Source organism: Salmo salar, chromosome ssa15, assembly GCF_905237065.1.
Source record: "Salmo salar chromosome ssa15, Ssal_v3.1, whole genome shotgun sequence".
Lineage (NCBI taxonomy): Eukaryota > Metazoa > Chordata > Actinopteri > Salmoniformes > Salmonidae > Salmo > Salmo salar.
The window spans coordinates 13773613-13793662 of NC_059456.1; the positions used below are offsets into that span (position 1 = coordinate 13773613).

General features: G+C 42.3%; 1 protein-coding gene across 6 annotated transcripts in view; it reads left to right on the top strand.

Annotated features, from left to right (window-relative positions):
- Window positions 1-20050, top strand: part of LOC106570983 (DNA (cytosine-5)-methyltransferase 3A) — a 123791-nt gene that overhangs the window by 58330 nt on the left and 45411 nt on the right. For all 6 annotated transcript variants that reach the window (XM_045695474.1, XM_045695477.1, XM_045695476.1 and 3 more), the window contains 5 exons: window positions 724-883; window positions 999-1145; window positions 10509-10553; window positions 11344-11423; window positions 11505-11617. In XM_045695474.1, coding sequence (XP_045551430.1) covers window positions 724-883; window positions 999-1145; window positions 10509-10553; window positions 11344-11423; window positions 11505-11617 — 545 coding nt within the window. The remainder of the gene's footprint in view (window positions 1-723; window positions 884-998; window positions 1146-10508; window positions 10554-11343; window positions 11424-11504; window positions 11618-20050) is intronic.

Below are 20050 nucleotides of genomic sequence, written 5' to 3' on the forward strand. Positions count from 1 at the left end.
TTGTAGATATGTAGTGGTAGTGTAGTGGTGTAGTAATGTGTTGTATTGTAGATATGTAGTGGTAGTGTAGTGGTGTAATAATGTGTTGTATTGTAGATATGTAGTGGTGTAATAATGTGTAATGTATAAGTTTCAGAATGCGTGGCAAGTTATACTTTTCCCTGATTGCAGTACTTTGTTAAGTGTTTCAGTGATTTCAGTCACAGTAATAGCTGACGTATATAGTGTTGAGTCATCTGCATACATAGACAGACTGGCTTTACTCAGAGCCAGTGGCATGTTGTTAGTAAAGATTGAAAAAGCAAGGGGCCTAAACAGCTACCCTGGGGAATTCCTGATTATACCTAGATTATGTTGGAGAGGCTTCCATTAAAGAACACCCTCTGTGTTCTGTTAGACAGGTAACTCTTTATCCACATTATAGCAGGGGGTGTAAAGCCATAACACATACGTTTTTCCAGCAGTAGACTATGATCAATAATGTTAAAAGCCGCACTGAAGTCTAACAAAACAGCCCCCACATTGTTTTTATCATCAATTTCTCTAAGACAATCTTCAATCATTTGTGCTGTGCTGTGCTGTGCTGTGCTGTGCTGTGCTGTGCTGTGCTTGTTGAATGTCCTTCCCTATAAGCGTGCTGAAACTCTGTTGTCAATTTTTTTACTGTGTGTGTGTGTGTGTGTGTGTGTGTGTGTGTGTGTGTGTGTGTGTGTGTGTGTTTAGGTGGCGAGCAAGCGTGCCGGCAGGCCTATCCCCTCTTGTGATGGTGGTGATGATGCAGAGGGTGGGGGGGCGGAGCTGCAGAAGCAGAACAGGAAGTTGATAGAATGGGCCATGACAGGCTTCCTGCCCAGCGGACCTCAGAGTCTGGACCCCCCTGATGGTACACACACACACACACACACACACACACACACACACACACACACACACACACACACACACATACACATAAACACACATAAGTAAGTGTTTCCTGTTGTTTGACCCTCCCCCAGAGGAGAGACACCCATATAAGGACGTGTACCCTGAGATGTGGGTGGAGCCAGAGGAAGCTTACACCCCGCCCCCTCCGACCAAGAGGCCCCGCAAGAACATTGCTGAGAAACCCAAGATCAGAGAGGTCATCGATGAGGGGACTAGAGGTATACACACACGCAAAAGTCTCTACTCAGTCCGACTCTTTAAAGTTGTAATAGTAGAATGCACTAGGTGGGTACTGCCTCATCAGTTCCTCTTGTCATGTCAGTCATTACAGACCTTAGAGAGATATTTATAACTTGTCAGAAATGTCCAGATCAACTAGCCCATGGCAGTGCTCCAGTCCCAACAACATCAAACTGTTTTAGAGACTGACAGACAGGGTCTGGTAGTGTTCCAGTCCCAACAACATCAAACTGTTTTAGAGACTGACAGACAGGGTCTGGTAGTGTTCCAGTCCCAACAACATCAAACTGTTTTAGAGACTGACAGACAGGGTCTGGTAGTGTTCCAGTCCCAACAACATCAAACTGTTTGAGAGACTGACAGACAGGGTCTGGTAGTGTTCCAGTCCCAACAACATCAAACTGTTTGAGAGACTGACAGACAGGGTCTGGTAGTGTTCCAGTCCCAACAACATCAAACTGTTTTAGAGACTGACAGACAGGGTCTGGTAGTGTTCCAGTCCCAACAACATCAAACTGTTTTAGAGACTGACAGACAGGGTCTGGTAGTGTTCCAGTCCCAACAACATCAAACTGTTTGAGAGACTGACAGACAGGGTCTGGTAGTGTTCCAGTCCCAACAACATCAAACTGTTTTAGAGACTGACAGACAGTGTCTGGTAGTGCTCCAGTCCCAGCAACATCAAACTGTTTTAGAGACTGACAGACAGGGTCTGGTAGTGCTCCAGTCCCAGCAACATCAAACTGTTTGAGACTGACAGACAGGGTCTGGTAGTGCTCCAGTCCCAGCAACATCAAACTGTTTTAGAGACTGGCAGACAGGGTGTGGTAGTGCTCCAGTCCCAGCAACATCAAACTGTTTTAGAGACTGACAGACAGGGTCTGGTAGTGTTCCAGTCCCAACAACATCAAACTGTTTTAGAGACTGACAGACAGGGTCTGGTAGTGCTCCAGTCCCAGCAACATCAAACTGTTTTAGAGACTGACAGACAGGGTCTGGTACTCCTCCAGTCCCAACAACATCAAACTGTTTTAGAGACTGACAGACAGACAGGGTCTGATAGTGCTCCAGTCCCAGCAACATCAAACTGTTTTAGAGACTGACAGACAGTGTCTGATAGTGCTCCAGTCCACTCCGTCTTCTGTGAGTTCATACAAACTGTCATCTCCTATCAGTCTGACTATAAGAAAACGCGGTTGTAACGTTAATCAATGATGTTAATTTAACTCCACTTTCTAGTGAGTTTATACAAACGGTTTTCTGCTACTGATAGATTGGAGACTGTCAGAAAACACGGTTGGAACGTTAATCATTTGGTTTTCTATTCCATTGGTTACCTCGACAACTATGATAAAATCATTGTGTTGGGAGATTTTAATATTCATGTTGACAAAGAGACTGACTCCAAGGCCATTGAATTTATGAATCTTTTGAGCTCTATGGACTTTATTCAACATGTTACTGGGCCCACCCATAACCACAGCCATACTCTGGACCTGGTTATTACCAGGGGGCTTTCTACTGGGCCCACCCATAACCACAGCCATACTCTAGACCTGGTTATTACCAAGGGGCTTTCTACTGGGCCCACCCATAACCACAGCCATACTCTGGACCTGGTTATTACCAAGGGGCTTTCTACTGGGCCCACCCATAACCACAGCCATACCCTGGACCTGGTTATTACCAAGGGGCTTTCTACTGGGCCCACCTATAACCACAGCCATACTCTGGACCTGGTAATTACCAAGGGGCTTTCTACTGGGCCCACCCATAACCACAGCCATACTCTGGACCTGGTAATTACCAAGGGGCTTTCTATTGACATATCCTCTATTGTTGATGTTGCTTTATCTGATCACCACTGGGGATGTTTACTACCTTGTTGCCCACAGCACAGGGTAATACTGAACGCAGTATTAAGAAACACTATCTTACCTCTGAAGTTGATACAGATTTTTTTGAGTGTATGAACAATACTCCACCACCTATTCTGCCTTCCTCTTGTGATGGTTGATAACTTCAATAGTAAATGAAGGGCAACCATTGATGCCATAGCTCCAGTAAGGTTGAAAAGGACACATCCGAACAGAGAGTCCCTTGGATTAGTGAGGAAACTAATCAATTAAAGAGAAATTGCAGAAAGGCAGAGCGGAAGTGGAGAAAGTCAAAATTGCAGGTCCATTATGATATTCTGAGAGAGCAACTTGGCATATACAGTTGAAGTCAGAAGTTTACATACACCTTAGCCAAATACATTTAACCTCAGTTTTTCACAATTCCTGACATTTAATCCTAGTAAAAAATCCCTGTTTTAGGCCAGTTAGGATCACCACTTTATTTTAAGAATGTGAAATGTGAGAATAATAGTAGAGAGAATGATTTATTTCAGCTTTTATTTCTTTCATCACATTCCCAGTGGGTCAGAAGTTTACATACACTCAATTAGTATTTGGTAGCATTGCCTTTAAATTGTTTAACTTGGGTCAAATGTTTAGGGTAGCCTTCCACAAGCCTCGCACAATAAGTTGGGTGAATTTTTTCCCATTCCTACTGACAGAGCTGGTGTAACTGAGTCAGGTTTGTAGGCCTCCTTGCTCGCACACGCTTTCTCAGTTCTGCCCACAAATTTTCTATGGGATTGTGATGGCCACTCCAATACCTTGACTTTGTTGTCCTTAAGCCATTTTGCCACAACTTTGGAAGTATGCTTGGGGTCATTGTCCATTTGGAAGACCCATTCGGGGCAGCAGGTAGCCTAGTGGTTAGAGCGTTGGACTAGTTACCGGAAGGTTGCAAGATCGAATCCCCGCCAACCCTTCTTTTACACTACTGCTACTCTCTGTTCATCATATATGCATAGTCACTTTAACCATATCTACATGTACATACTACCTCAAATCAGCCTGACTAACCGGTGTCTTTATGTAGCCTCGCTACTTTTATAGCCTCGCTACTGTTATAGCCTCACTACTGTTATTTTTCACTGTCTTTTTACTGTTGTTTTTATTTCTTTACTTACCTATTGTTCACCTAATACCTTTTTTGCACTTTTGGTTAGAGCCTGTAAGTAAGCATTTCACTGTAAGGTCTACACCTGTTGAATTTCGCGCACGTGGCAAATAAACTTTGATTTTATTTCATTTGTCCTTGTACTCTTAGATTTAAGCGCTGCATTCGACACTGTTGTCCTTCTGGAGAGGTGGTTGGCCTCTCCAGTCCTGTTCTAAATGGAGAGGTGGTTGGTCTCTCTGGTCCTGTTCTAAATGGAGAGGTGGTTGGCCTCTCTGGTCCAGTTCTAAATGGAGAGGTGGTTGGCCTCTCTGGTCCTGTTCTAAATGGAGAGGTGGTTGGCCTCTCTGGTCCAGTTCTAAATGGAGAGGTGGTTGGCCTCTCTGGTCCAGTTCTAAATGGAGAGGTGGATGGCCTCTGGTCCTGTTCTAAATGGAGAGGTGGTTGGCCTCTCCAGTCCAGTTCTAAATAGAGAGGTGGTTGGCCTCTCTGGTCCTGTTCTAAATGGAGAGGTGGTTGGCCTCTCTGGTCCAGTTCTAAATGGAGAGGTGGTTGGCCTCTCTGGTCCAGTTCTAAATGGAGAGGTGGATGGCCTCTCTGGTCCTGTTCTAAATGGAGAGGTGGTTGGCCTCTCTGGACCTGTTCTAAATGGAGAGGTGGTTGGCCTCTCCAGTCCTGTTCTAAATGGAGAGGTGGTTGGCCTCTCTAGTCCTGTTCTAAATGGAGAGGTGGTTGGCCTCTCTGGACCTGTTCTAAATGGAGAGGTGGTTGGCCTCTCCAGTCCAGTTCTAAATAGAGAGGTGGTTGGCCTCTCTGGTCCTGTTCTAAATGGAGAGGTGGTTGGCCTCTCTGGTCCAGTTCTAAATGGAGAGGTGGTTGGCCTCTCTGGTCCAGTTCTAAATGGAGAGGTGGATGGCCTCTCTGGTCCTGTTCTAAATGGAGAGGTGGTTGGCCTCTCTGGACCTGTTCTAAATGGAGAGGTGGTTGGCCTCTCCAGTCCTGTTCTAAATGGAGAGGTGGATGGCCTCTCTAGTCCTGTTCTAAATGGAGAGGTGGTTGGCCTCTCTGGACCTGTTCTAAATGGAGAGGTGGTTGGCCTCTCCAGTCCTGTTCTAAATGGAGAGGTGTTTGGCCTCTCCAGTCCTGTTCTAAATGGAGAGGTGGTTGGCCCCTCTGGTCCTGTTCTAAATGGAGAGGTGGTTGGCCTCTCTGGTCCTGTTCTAAATGGAGAGGTGGTTGGCCTCTCTGGACCTGTTCTAAATGGAGAGGTGGTTGGCCTCTCCAGTCCTGTTCTAAATGGAGAGGTGTTTGGCCTCTCTGGTCTTGTTCTAAATGGAGAGGTGGTTGGCCCCTCTGGTCCTGTTCTAAATGGAGAGGTGGTTGGCCTCTCTGGTCCTGTTCTAAATGGAGAGGTGGTTGGCCTCTCTAGTCCTGTTCTAAATGGAGAGGTGTTTGGCCTCTCTGGTCCTGTTCTAAATGGAGAGGTGTTTGGCCTCTCTGGTCCTGTTCTAAATGGAGAGGTGGTTGGCCTCTCTGGTCCAGTTCTAAATGGAAAGGTGGTTGGCCTCTCTGGTCCAGTTCTAAACTGGTTTAGGACCTATTTAACCATTAAGAGTTTTTTGTCACTCTTGGTGAACATAAAAATACATGTAACGTGGTGTTCCACAAGGTTCTATTTTGGGTCCGGTACTGTTCAGTTTATATATGTTATCCCTTGGCAGCGTTATCAGAAAGCACAGCTTTGATTTTGGGTCTGGTACTGTTCAGTTTATAATTTGACCCCTTTGCAGCATTATCAGAAAGTGCAGCATTGATTGCAGCATGGATAAATTATTAGACCCTATTAATCATTTAAATAATTGGATGGCTCCAACTTCCTCCAGCTAAATCAAGACAAGACCGAGGTACTTATTGTTGGAGCCAAAGCACAGAGAGAGAATCTGGCCTCACGTTTTAAGTCATGGCCAATAAAGATGAAATACCAGGTAAAATACCAGGTAAAATAGCAGGTGTTATTTTTTAATCTGAATGAAATTTTGAAACACACGTTAGGAATGTGACCAAAATACATTTTTACCACCTGAGGAACAAGGTGAGATTCATCTATGCTTTTATTACAAGTAGGCTTGTTAGCAAGATAGTGCTGACAGACATGGCTCCTAAGCAACTTTGCAGTATTTAGGTTTTTTGTGTGTTCTTTCTTTTCACTATAAGCCCAGAATGTGTTTTGTGTTATTACATACAGCCAGAAAGAACTTTTGGATTTCACAGCGGCGATAACTCACCAGCACTACGACCAGGAATATGACTTTCCTCAATTGGATCCTTTATTCGCACCCCCCAGGGTAATTTAACTTGTAGCTGGGGATTTTAACAAAGCAAATTTGATGAAAACGCTACCGAAGTTCTATCAACCCATTGTAGTACTCGTGTTGGGAAAACACTCGACCACGGCTATTCTCTCTTCTGGGATACCTACAAGGCCCTCCCCCGCCCTCCCTTCGGCAAATGATATCACAACTCCATTTTGCTCCTCCCTTCCTATGGGCAGAAACTCAAACAGGAAGTACCCGTGCTAAAGTCAATTCAACGCTGGTCTGACTAATCGGAAGCCATGCTTCAAATGTTTTGATCACACGGACTGGGATATGTTCTGGGTAGCCTCAGATAATAACATTGATGTATACACGGACATGGTGACAGTTCATCAGGAAGGGTATAGGGAATGTTGTTCCCACTGTGACTATTACAATCTACCTAAACCAGAAACTGGATAGATGGCAGCATTTGAGCTAAACTGAAAGTGCGAACCACCGCATTTAACCATGGCAAGGTGACTGGGAATATTGTTGAATACAAACAGTGTAGTTATTCACTCCGTAAGGCAATCAAACAGGCAAAACATCAGTACAGAGACAAAGTGGAGTTGCAATTCAACGGCTCAGACACGAGACGTATGTGGCAGGGTCTACAGACAATCACGGATTATGAAGGGAAAACCAGCCACGGCGCGGACACCAATGTCTTGCTCCCAGACAAGCTAAACACCTTCTTCGCCCACTTTGAGGTTAAGACAGTGCCACCGACGCGGCTCGCTACCAAGGACTGCGGGCTCTCCTTCTCCGTGGCCGACATGAGTAAGACATTTATGCGTGTTAACCCTCGCAAGGCTGCTGGCCCAGATGGCATCCCTAGCCGAATCCTCAGAGCATGTGCAGACCAGCTGGCTGGAGTGTTTACGGACATATTCAAACTCTACCTATCCCAGTCTGCTGTCCCCACTTGCTTCAAGACGTCCACCATTGTTCCTGTTCCCAAAAAATCTAAGGTAAATTAACTAAATGACTATCGCCCCGTAGCACTCACTTCTGTCATGATGAAGTGCTTTGAGAGACTAGTCAAGGATCATATCACCTCCATCATACCTGACACCCTAGACCCACTTCAATTTTCTTACCGCCCCAATAGATCCACAGACGATGCAATCCCCATTGCACTGCACACTCCCCTATCTCACTATGACAAGAGGAATACCTATGTAAGAATGCTGTTCATTGACTATAGCTCAGCCTTCAACACCGTAGTACTCTCCAAGCTCATCATTAAGCTAGAGGCCCAGGGTCTGAACCGAGCCCTGTGCAACTGGGTCCTGGACTTCCTGATGGGCCGCCCGCAGGTGGTGAAGGTAGGAATCAACACCTCCACTTCACTGATCCTCAACACAGAGGCCCCACAAGGGTGCGTGCTCAGGCCCCTCCTGTATTCCATGTTCATCCATGACTGCGTGGCCACACACGCCTCCAACTCAATCATCAAGTTTGCGCACAACACAACCATATTAGGCTTGATTACCAACAATGACGAGACAGCCTACAGGGAGGAGGTGAGGGCCCTGGTGCCAGGAAAATAACCTCTCACTCACCGTCAACAAAACAAAGGAGCTGATCTTGGACTTCAGGAAAAAGCAGAGGTAGCACGCCCCAGTGGAGAAGGTGGACAGCTTCAAGTTAAGACCCTCATAAACTTTTACAGATTCACAATTGAGAGCATCCTGTTGGGCTGTATCACCACCTGGTATGGCACCTGCGGTGCCTGCAATCGCAGGGCTCTCCAGGGGGTGGTGCGGTCTGCCCAACGCATCAACGTGGGCACACTGCCTGCCCTCCAGGACACATCTACAGCCCCCAATGTCATCAAGGACATCAACCACCCGAGCCATGGCCTGTTCACCCTGCTATCACCCAGAAGGCATCCAGAAGGCATCAAAGCTGGGACCGAGAGACTGAACAACAACTTCTATCTCAAGACCATCAGACTGTTAAATAGCCATCACTACCACCAGGTTACTCAACTCTGCAACTTAGAGGCTGCTGCCCTATGTACATAGATGTCACTGGTCACTTTAATAATGGAACACTTGTCACTTTAATATTGTATACATACTGCTTTACTGATCTCATATGTATATACTATATTCTACTCTAATGTATTTTAGTCAATGCCACTTCTACATTTCTCGATCTAATATTTATATATTTCTTAATTCCATTGTTTTACTTTTAGATTTGTGTGTATTGTTGTGAATTGTTAGATATTACTGCACTGTTGGAGCTGGGAACACAAGCATTTAGTTAGATATTACTGCACTGTTGGAGCTGGGAACACAAGCATTTAGTTAGATATTACTGCACTGTTGGAGCTGGGAACACACGCATTTAGTTAGATACTACTGTTGGAGCTGGGAACACAAGCATTTAGTTAGATATTACTGTTGGAGCTGGGAACACAAGCATTTAGTTAGATACTACTGCACTGTTGGAGCTGGGAACACAAGCATTTAGTTAGATATTACTGCACTGTTGGAGCTGGGAACACAAGCATTTAGTTAGATATTACTGCACTGTTGGAGCTAGGAACACAAGCATTTAGTTAGATATTACTGTTGGAGCTGGGAACACAAGCATTTAGTTAGATACTACTGCACTGTTGGAGCTGGGAACACAATCATTTAGTTAGATACTACTGCACTGTTGGAGCTGGGAACACAATCATTTCGCTACACCCGCAACAACGTCTGCTAAATATGTGTATGTGACCAAAAAATGTGATTTGATTTGATTTGACTACTGTAATGCTCTCCTGTCTGGTCTACCCAAGAAAGCCATTGGTGAACTGAAAAACATACAGAATGCTGCAGCACAGTACTGATCAGGAACACAGAACAGAGAGCACACATTACATTGGTTTTAAGATCTCTGCACTGGCTGCCTGTGAGTTTAACAAGTCATTTTAAGATTCTTCTTTTGCTTTTTATATCAATCCACGATTGTGCGCCCCAATACATGTCAGACATGCTTTTAAGTTACGTACCCAGTAGGTCATTCAGGTCCACTGGTCTTTTAACTACCGCAAAGTCTAGGACCAAGAGGCATGGAGAGGCCTTCATTATCTGGAATAGCCTGCCAGAGAACCTGAGGGGGACCAAAACAAAATTTAAAAGAGATCTTAAAACACCTTTTTAACTTTGCTTTTCCTCAGGGTTTTTTTTTTTTGTGTGTGTGTAGTAAATATTTCAGCTTTTAGTTTGCTGTGTTTTATTAGTTTTTTTCCTGTTAAGCACATTGCGTTCCAGTCTGAAATGGGCTGTATAAATAAAGCTTGATTTGATGTCATTGGCTACTCACGACAGTCACAGATACTCGTTTAATGAGACGCAATCTGAGGCCTACCGATCCCTTCTTTGAGCAGTCCCAGGCGTCCCAATATTTTGAAACATGTTTGATTTGAACAAGTTTTGAGAATGGTGATCATTCATCAATAGCCAATGAGAGCTCGCGAGGAGAAGATGCCAGTGATATGATGACATTATTTTTCATCAGCCAGAATGTGTAGACTCTGGAGCAAGAGACATGACTACTACTAGTGTGCGTTTTTACTTGCCTTTAACCAAAGCCAAAGTGTCAAATCATTACAGCTCTGAAGTTCACAAGTAATGTTATTCAATTCAAAAATGTCACCTCTGTATGGCAATTGTGAATGTCTGACTGAAAACGTTTATAAGGTTGCTTTGAGCCACAGCTCATTGTAGCTACGTTAACAATCTAATCACATCATCACATCATTGTTTTCGCAAGACATCGTGGTGGTATGGAGAATCAAGTGAAGAATCTTGTAATGTGTGACCCCATCTGTGCCAGATTGTTTAGTGTGAGCAACACTATGTTGACAAGACAAAAAAAACGACAGGCAAGACAGTGAGATGCACAGCGATGTTAGGATTTTGAAAGTTGTGTAGTGTACACTCGGCATAAGATTTTGTTGTGTTTCAGAGAGACTCATCCAAGAGATCAGACAGAAGACCAGGAACATGGAAGGTAAACATCTCTATCTCTACTGTAGTTCTACAATCTTTATTCTAGTTCTACTATCTCTACTGTAGTTCTACTATCTCTACTGTAGTTCTACAATCTCCATTCTAGTTCTACTATCTCTACTGTAGTTCTACAATCTCCATTCTAGTTCTACTATCTCTACTGAAGTTATACAATCTTTATTCTAGTTCTACTATAGTTCTACTATCTCTACTCTAGTTCTACTCTCTCTACTGTAGTTGTATTATCTCTACTGTCTCTACTGTAGTTCTACTATCTCCACTGTAGTTCTATCTCTACTGTAGTTCTACTGTATCTATTGTAGACGTACTGTGTACTATAGTTTTACTATCTCTACTCTAGTTCTACTATCTCTACTGTAGTTCTACTGTATCTACTGTAGACGTACTGTGTACTATAGTTTTACTATCTCTACTCTAGTTCTACTATCTCTACTCTAGTTCTACTATCTCTACTGTAGTTCTACTATCTCTACTGTAGTTCTGCTATCTTTACTTTAGTTATACTACCTCCACTGTAGTTCTATCTCTACTTTAGTTCTACTGTATCTACTGTAGACATACTGTGTACTATAGTTTTACTATCTCTACTCTAGTTTAACTATCTCTACTCTAGGTCTACTATCTCTACTGTAGTTATACTGTATATTTAGTCTCTACTCTAGGTCTACTATCTCTACTGTAGTTCTATTCTCTCCACTTCTTGCTAACATTTCATGACTTCTGTGTGTGTGTGTGTTTGTGTGTGTGTGTGTGTGTATTTGTGTGTGTAGATATCTGTATCTCCTGTGGTAGCCTCAACGTCTCTCTGGAACACCCTCTCTTCATCGGAGCCATGTGTCAGAGCTGCAAGGTAAACAGACCCGCCCTCTGTAAGAGTTTGTATTGTCTATAGAACTGTTCCTGGAGTTTAAAGGTGTGTGGGTGTGTGTAGAACTGTTTTCTGGAGTGTGCGTACCAATACGATGATGATGGATACCAGTCGTACTGCACTATCTGCTGTGGAGGACGGGAGGTCTTGATGTGTGGAAACAACAACTGCTGCAGGTCAGCGCACACACACACACACACATACTTTACTATTTCTACTATATCTATTCTAGTTTAACTATATTCTAGTTCTACTCATCTCTACTGTAGTTCTACTGTCTCTACCGTAATTATCTGTTCTCAAGTTCTACTGTCTACTGTAGTTATACTATATTTACTGTAGTTCTACTATCTCTACTGTAGTTATTCTATCTTTACTTTAGTTATACTACCTCCACTGTAGTTCTACTATCGCTACTGTAGTTCTTCTATTTTTACTGTAGTTGTACTATCTTTACTGTAGTTCTGTCGCCACTGTAGTTCTACTATCTTTACTGTAGTTCTGTCGCCACTGTAGTTCTACTATCTCTACTGTAGTTCTACTATCTCTACTGTAGTTCTACTATCTCTACTGTAGTTCTATCTTTACTTTAGTTATACTACCTCCACTGTAGTTCTACTATCTCTACAGTAGTTATTCTAACAGGCTGATTGGTAGGCTATTTGAGCCAGTAAAGGGGGCTTTACTATTCTTAGGTAGCGGAATGAATTTTGCTTCCCTCCAGGTCTAAGGGCACACTTTCTAGTAGGCTTAGATTGAAGATATGGCAAATAAGAGTGGCAATATGGTCCTCTATTATCCTCAGTAATTTTCTGTCCAAGTTGTCAGACCCCGGTGGCTTGTCATTGTTGATAGACAACAATAACTATTTCCTCTCTTCCACATTCACTTTTCGTGAATCAAAAGCTCCAAAGCTTTTTACTATCCTTCTTTATGTCATTCATCTTTGTTTCATAGTATAGTTTTTTCTTCTTTTTATTCAGTTTAGTCACATGGTTTCTCAATTTGCAGTACATTTGCCAATTGGTTGTGCAGCCAGACCTATTTGACATTCCTTTTGCCTCATCTCTCTCAATTATACAATTTGTGACCGACCGGCTTGATTCGGTCTTATGTAGCAACATTTGAAATTGTGTTTTTTACATTGGATAAAAGTAGAGACTCAGAGCTAGAAAATTGTATATTTGTCACGACCGAAGGTGGCTCCTCTCCCTGTGCTCGGTGGTCGTCGTCGCCGGCCTACTAGCTGCCACCGATTCATTTCTTCCTTTTCGTTTGTGTCTGTCTGTTTTGTTTTACACCTGTGTCCTATTAGTTAATTTCAGTGGGTTTATTAACCTCCGCTGCCTGCTTGTCACGTCCTGGCCAGTATAAGGTTAATTGCTATTGTAGTTTGGTCAGGACGTGGCAGAGGGTATTCGTTTTGTGTGGTTCGGGGTGGTGTGTTTGTTGAAGGGGCATTTGGTTTAAGTATTCCGGGGTTTTTGGGCACTGTTTGGTTTTCATGTATTCTATGTTTACTCTAGTATGTCGGTTTCTATGTTTGGTTAATTGGGGTTGGGACTCTCAGTTGAAGGCAGGTGTTGTCTATTTGCCTTTGATTGAGAGTCCCATATATTAGGGTGTGTTTGTGTTTGTTATTTGTGGGAGATTGTCTTTGGATTGCTGTGTTGCCTTCAAGGCTGTCATTTTGCCGTTCATCGTTTTGCTTATTTTTTGTATACGTGTTTGTTTGGTTTTTTCCTTCTTTTCCGTTAAATAAAGAAGATGAGTATACACATACCTGCTGCGTTTTGGTCCGCCATTTCTAACGACAAGCGTGACACTGCTATTCTTTGTGAAGGATTATTTGCTGTTGTTGCTCTGCTAGGGGTGTGTGTTTGGGTGGGTTTATTAACCTCCGCTTCCTGCTAGTCTTTGTGGGGGATTATTTGCTGTTGTTGCTCTGCTAGGGGTGTGTGTTTGGGTGGGTTTATTAACCTCCGCTGCCTGCTAGTCTTTGTGGGGGATTATTTGCTGTTGTTGCTCTGCTAGGGGTGCGTGTTTGGGTGGGTTTATTAACCTCCGCTGCCTGCTAGTCTTTGTGGGGGATTATTTGCTGTTGTTGCTCTGCTAGGGGTGCGTGTTTGGGTGGGTTTATTAACCTCCGCTGCCTGCTAGTCTTTGTGAAGGATTATTTGCTGTTGTTGCTCTGCTAGGGGTGCGTGATTGCGCCACAGGGTTTTTTTCCCCTCACGGTCGTGTTGTACCGTTTGTAGTGTATTTAGGAGTAGAGGTTTCTCCTCCGTGTGTTACATTTATTTCCCTGTGTGTGGCGACTTCGTTGGGTGTGTTTCCCCACCGGTTGTTGTCGTGTTTGGGACGTTCTAATAAACGTTTGTGCTTCTGGAAATCCTTGCTCTCCTGCTCCTGACTCTTGCACCTACCTCTCTTAGGAGGCACGTAACAATATTATACACTACAGTTGAGGAACAATGGGGAAGTAATTCTGCTTTGAAAGTTGATAAACTTGTAACCTCACTTTTGAGAAAATGGCCCTTAAATGTTTTGGTACCTACTGGAGAACTCATCTTTGTCTACACATGTTATGCATGCCTCTTGGAGGGAATGCAACACCCTGATACCTCTTTCACTCCACGGGGAGTTGAGTGTATGTGATTGTAGGTGGAGGTAAAGAAGTATGTGACTGTAGGTGGAGTGAAAGAGGTATGTGACTGTAGGTGGCGGTAAAGAGGTATGTGACTGTAGGTGGAGGTAAAGAGGTATGTAATTGTAGATGCAGGTATGTGATTGTAGGTGCGGGTAAGTATGACAGAGGCAGAGAATATTACCGTTTACAGGGAATGTATTTCCTTCACACGGTAATGTGGGGAAAAGGGGTTGGACGGAACCAAAGCAAAGAAAGTAAAAGTTAAAGAGCCCCCTCTCCTACCTTACCTGCCTACCCACAACTTACATACATGAAGGGAACATTTTGGCATTTGCTGTATGATTTATGAGAAACTCCATATTGCAAATGTACGGTCCCTTACTAGACGTCCGCGAATGTTTCTAAAATTCGCCGACGGCGGCGGGCCGTGCACCGGGGCCAGATCTTTCGGGAAGTCATCGAACGAAGTCTCTCGAACATTCGGTTTCCGCTTTATATTTTGGTCTTTTTTCCGTTGTCCCGGTATATTCCAGCAGTTGGCGAATGGAATCATATTGCAAATGTACAAAACATCACCAATCACAACATGGCCATTTCTCCTAAATGGAAAAGACTTTTAACCTGTTATGGCTAGGGGGCAGTATTTTCACGGCTGGATAAAAAACGTACCCGATTTAATCTGGTTACTACTCCTGCCCAGTAACTAGAATATGCATATAATTATTGGCTTTGGATAGAAAACACCCTAAAGTTTCTAAAACTGTTTGAATGGTGTCTGTGAGTATAACAGAACTCATATGGCAGGCATATGGAACTCATAAACATGCTTCGAAGTACGGTAATGGAATATTTAGATTTTTGTCACGAATTGCGCCATGCGCACGACCCTTCTTTACCATTCGGATAGTGTCTGGGACGCACGAACAAAATGCCGCTATTCGGATATAACGATGGATTATTTTGGACCAAACCAACATTTGTTATTGAAGTAGCAGTCCTGGGAGTGCATTCTGATGAAGACAACAAAAGGTAATCAAACTTTTATAATAGTAAATCTGATATTGGTGAGTGCTAAACTTGCCGGGTGTCTAAATAGCTAGCCCGTGATGCCTGGGCTTTCACCAAAAAAGCTATTTTAAAATCGGACATATCGAGTGCATAGAGGAGTTTTGTATCTATAATTCTTAAAATAATTGTTATGCTTTTTGTGAACGTTTATCGTGAGTAATTTAGTAAATTGTTAGCAAATTCCCCGGAAGTTTGCGGGGGGTATGCTAGTTCTGAACGTCACATGCTAATGTAAAAAGCTGTTTTTTGATATAAATATGAACTTGATTGAACAAAACATGCATGTATTGTATAACATAATGTCCTAGGTGTGTCATCTGATGAAGATCATCAAAGGTTAGTGCTGCATTTAGCTGTCTTCTGGGTTTTTGTGACATTATCTGCTAGCTTGAAAAATGGGTGTCTGATTATTTCTGGCTTGGTACTCTGCTGACATAATCTAATGTTTTGCTTTCGCTGTAAAGCCTTTTTGAAATCGGACAGTGTGGTTAGATAAAGGAGAGTCTTGTCTTTAAAATGCTGTGAAATAGTCATATGTTTGAAAAATTGAAGTTTTTGTATTTGAGGAATTTGTCATTCGCGCCACGCCTATCATTGGATATTGGAGCAGGTGTTCCGCTAGCGGAACGTCTAGATGTAAGAGGTTATTAACCTCTATGGGCTATGTGGGACGCAAGCGTCCCACCCCTGGTACACCCAATCAACAACAGGTGAAATATCAAGACCGCCAAATTTGAAAACAATTAAATGTCATAATTCAAATTTCTCAAACATACAACTATCTTACACCCTTTGAAAGATAAACATCTTCTTAATCTAACCACGTTGTCCGATTTCAAAAAGGCTTTACGGCAAAAGCATAAAGTTAGATTATGTTAGGAGAGTACATTGACAATAGCTGTGTGTAATGTTTGTCAATTCAAAGACAGGCGTCACCAAAAGCAGAAAACCAGCTAAAATGATGCACTAACCTTTGACAATCTCCATCAGATGACACTCCTAGGACATTATGTTAGACAATGCACGCATCTTTTGTTCTATCAAGTTCATATTTATATACAAAAACAGCGTTTTACTATGGCGTTGATGTTGAGGAAATCGTTTCCCTCCAATAACCGCCAGTCAAGCAGCACAACAAATTAAATAATTACTATTCGAAAACATTGGTAAAATATTAGATTGTCATTCAAAGAATTATAGATTTACATCTCTTGAACGCAACCGGATTGCCAGATTTAAAAATAACCTTACTGGGAAATCACACTTTGCAATAATCTGAGCACTGCGCCCAGAAAAATACGCTTTGCGATACAGACTAACCGCCATGTTGGAGAGATCTAAAATCGAAAATACTATGTAAATAATCCATTACCTTTGATTCTCTTCATCAGATGTCACTTCCAGGAATCCCAGGTCCATAACAAATGTAGTTTTGTTCGAAAAAGCTCATAATTTATGTCCAAAAAGCTCCGTGTTGTAAGCACATGATCTATGCCAGCTGGACTTCTCGTCATGAACGAGGGGAAAAAATATATTTACGTTCGTTCAAACATGTCAAACGTTGTATAGCATAAATCATTAGTGCCTTTTTTAACCAGAACATGAATAATATTCAAGGCGGACGTTTGCATTCTCTTTTAAAACGTTTTGGAACGAGAGTACCCAACATGAACTCGCGCGCAAGAGTCTAATCGGCCATCACCGTTCCAAGGCTCTTGTTAGTTCAGTTCTCACAGTATAAGACTCAAAACACTTTCTAAAGACTGGTGACATCTAGTGGAAGCCATAGGAAGTGCTCAACAATTAATAAGCCCCTGTGTGTTTCAATGGCATAGGCTTAAAGGTAATTCAACACATCAGGTATCCACTTCCTGTCAGAATTTTGACTTTCATATGAGTTCTGTTATACTTAGACACCATTCAAACAGTTTTAGAAAATTCAGAGTGTTTTCTATCCAAACCTGAACAATAATATGCATATTCTACCTTCTGAGTTGGTGTAGGAGGCAGTTAAAAATGGGCACATATTTTTTTCAAAATTCTCAATACTGCCCCCTAGCCCCAACAGGTTTTAAGACGAAACTTGGTGCGCATAGGTTTGGCGTAACGGGCAGTTAGCCCCAAACAAGATGGTGTCGAGGCCTCAACGCTTTTTGAGTTAACCTGTTAGGGCTAGGGGGCAGTATTGACACGGCTGGATAAAAAAAACATACCCGATTTAATCTGGTTACCACTCCTACCCAGTAACTAGAATATGCATATACTTATTACATATGGATAGAAAACACCCTAAATTTTCTAAAACTGTTTGAATGGTGTCTGTGAGTATAACAGAACTCATTTGGCAGGCAAAACCCTGAGACATTTTCTGACAGGAAGTGGATACCTGATGTGTTGTATTACCTTTAAACCTATGCCATTGAAAAACACAGGGGCTGAGGAATATTTTGGCACTTCCTATTGCTTCCACTAGATGTCACCAGCCTTTACAAAGTGTTTTGAGTCTTCTGGAGGGAGATCTGACCGAACAAGAGCCATGGAACGATGATGGCCCATTAGACACCTGGCGTGCGAGTTCATGTTGGGTACCCTCGTTCCAATACATAAAAGAGTATGCATTCGTCCACCTTGAATATTATTCATGTTCTGGTTAAAAAGGCCCTAATGATTTATGCTATACAACGTTTGACATGTTTGAACGAACGTAAATATTTTTTTCCCCTCGTTCATGACGAGAAGTCCGGCTGGCTTAGATCATGTGCTAACAAGACGGAGATTTTTGGACATAAATGATGAGCTTTTTTGAACAAAACTACATTCGTTATGGACCTGTGATACCTGGAAGTGACATCTGATGAAGAGAATCAAAGGTAATGGATTATTTACATAGTATTTTTGATTTTAGATCTCCCCAACATGACGTCTAGTCTGTATCGCAACGCGTATTTTTCTGGGCGCAGTGCTCAGATTATTGCAAAGTGTGATTTCCCAGTAAGGTTATTTTTAAATCTGGCAAGTTGATTGCGTTCAAGAGATGTAAATCTATAATTCTTTAAATTACAATATAATATTTTACCAATGTTTTCTCATTTTAATTATTTAATTTGTGGTGTTGAATTGACTGACGGTTATTGGAGGGAAACGATTTCCTCAACATCAATGCCATAGTAAAACGCTGTTTTTGGATATAAATATGAACTTGATAGAACTAAAAATGCATGCATTGTCTAACAATGTCCTAGGAGTGTCATCTGATGGAGATTGTAAAAGGTTAGTGCATCATTTTAGCTGGTTTTATGGTTTTGGTGACCCTGTCTTTGAATTGACAAAACATTACACACAACTCTTGTAAATGTACTGTCCTAACATACTCTAAATTTATGCTTTCGCCGTAAAACCTTTTTGAAATCGTAAAACGTGGTTAGATTAAGGAGATGTTTATCTTTCAAAGGGTGTAAAATAGTTGTATGTTTGAAAAATTTGAATTTTGACATTTATTTGGATTCAAATTTGCCGCTCTTGAAATGCACCTGCTGTTGATGGAGTGCACCACGGGTGGGACGCTAGCGTCCCACCTAGCCCATAGAGGTTAAGACCATTTTTCTGGGATTAAAGGTAAAAAATGAACAGAGCGCTAATTTGACCGCTTCACGTCAAAGTACATGAACCTACGGTGTCAGGAAAAAAAGAACCAGCCATTTATCTATCATCATTTAAGATAAATCATACTTTGTAGAATTGGTGATGCTCAAAGAAATGTGTTTCTTTTCCCCCAAAAGTTACAGATCCAGTTGCAGCGTGTTCAGACGAATCCGTTAACCTGTTAGGGCTAGGGGGCAGCATTGACACGGCTGGATAAAAAACATACCCGATTTAATCTGGTTACCACTCCTACTCAGTAACTAGAATATGCATATACTTATTACATATGGATAGAAAACACCCTAAATTTTCTAAAACTGTTTGAATGGTGTCTGTGAGTATAACAGAACTCAAATGGCAGGTCAAAACCTGAGAGATTCCTTTACAGGAAGTGGCCTGTCTGACCATTTCTGGAACTTCTTTGCCATCTCTATCATTTACTAAGGATCTCTGCTCTAACGTGACACTTCCCACGTCGTCCATAGGCTCTCATAGCCCGGGAAAAAGAGAATGTCGTCATTCCAGCCCCAGGCTGAAACACATTATCGCCTTTCTCAAGTGGCCCATCAAGAGACACTAGCTTATGCGCGTGACCCCGACCGCCCCGCCTTTGGGATTTTTTCCTCTGTTTGCCGAAAAGGAGATTCCCTGTCGGAATTTTATCGCTTTTCTACGAGAAAAATGACGTAAAAATTGATTTTAAACAGCGGTTGACATGCTTCGACGTACGGCAATTGAATACTTTGAATTTTATTGTCAGGAATTGCGCCAAGCGCGACACTTCTTTACTATTTCGGATAGTGTCTGGAACGCATCGAACAAAACGCCGCTATTCGGATATAACGATGGATTATTTTGGACCAAACCAACATTTGTTATTGAAGTAGACGTCCTGGGTGTGCATTCTGACGAAGACAACAAAAGGTAATGACATTTTTATAATAGTAAATATGATTATGGTGAGTGCTAAACTTGCCGGGTGTCTAAATAAGCGAGCCCGTGATGCCTGGGCTATATACTTAGAATATTGCAAAATGTGCTTTCACCAAAAGCTATTTTAAAATCGGACATATCGAGTGCATAGAGGAGGTCTGTATCTATAATTCTTAAAATAATTGTTATGCTTTTTGTGAACGTTTATCGTGAGTAATTTAGTAAAATGTTAGCGAATTCCCCGTAAGTTTGCGGGGGGTATGCTAGTTCTGAACGTCACATGCTAATGTAAAAAGCTGGTTTTTGATATAAATAT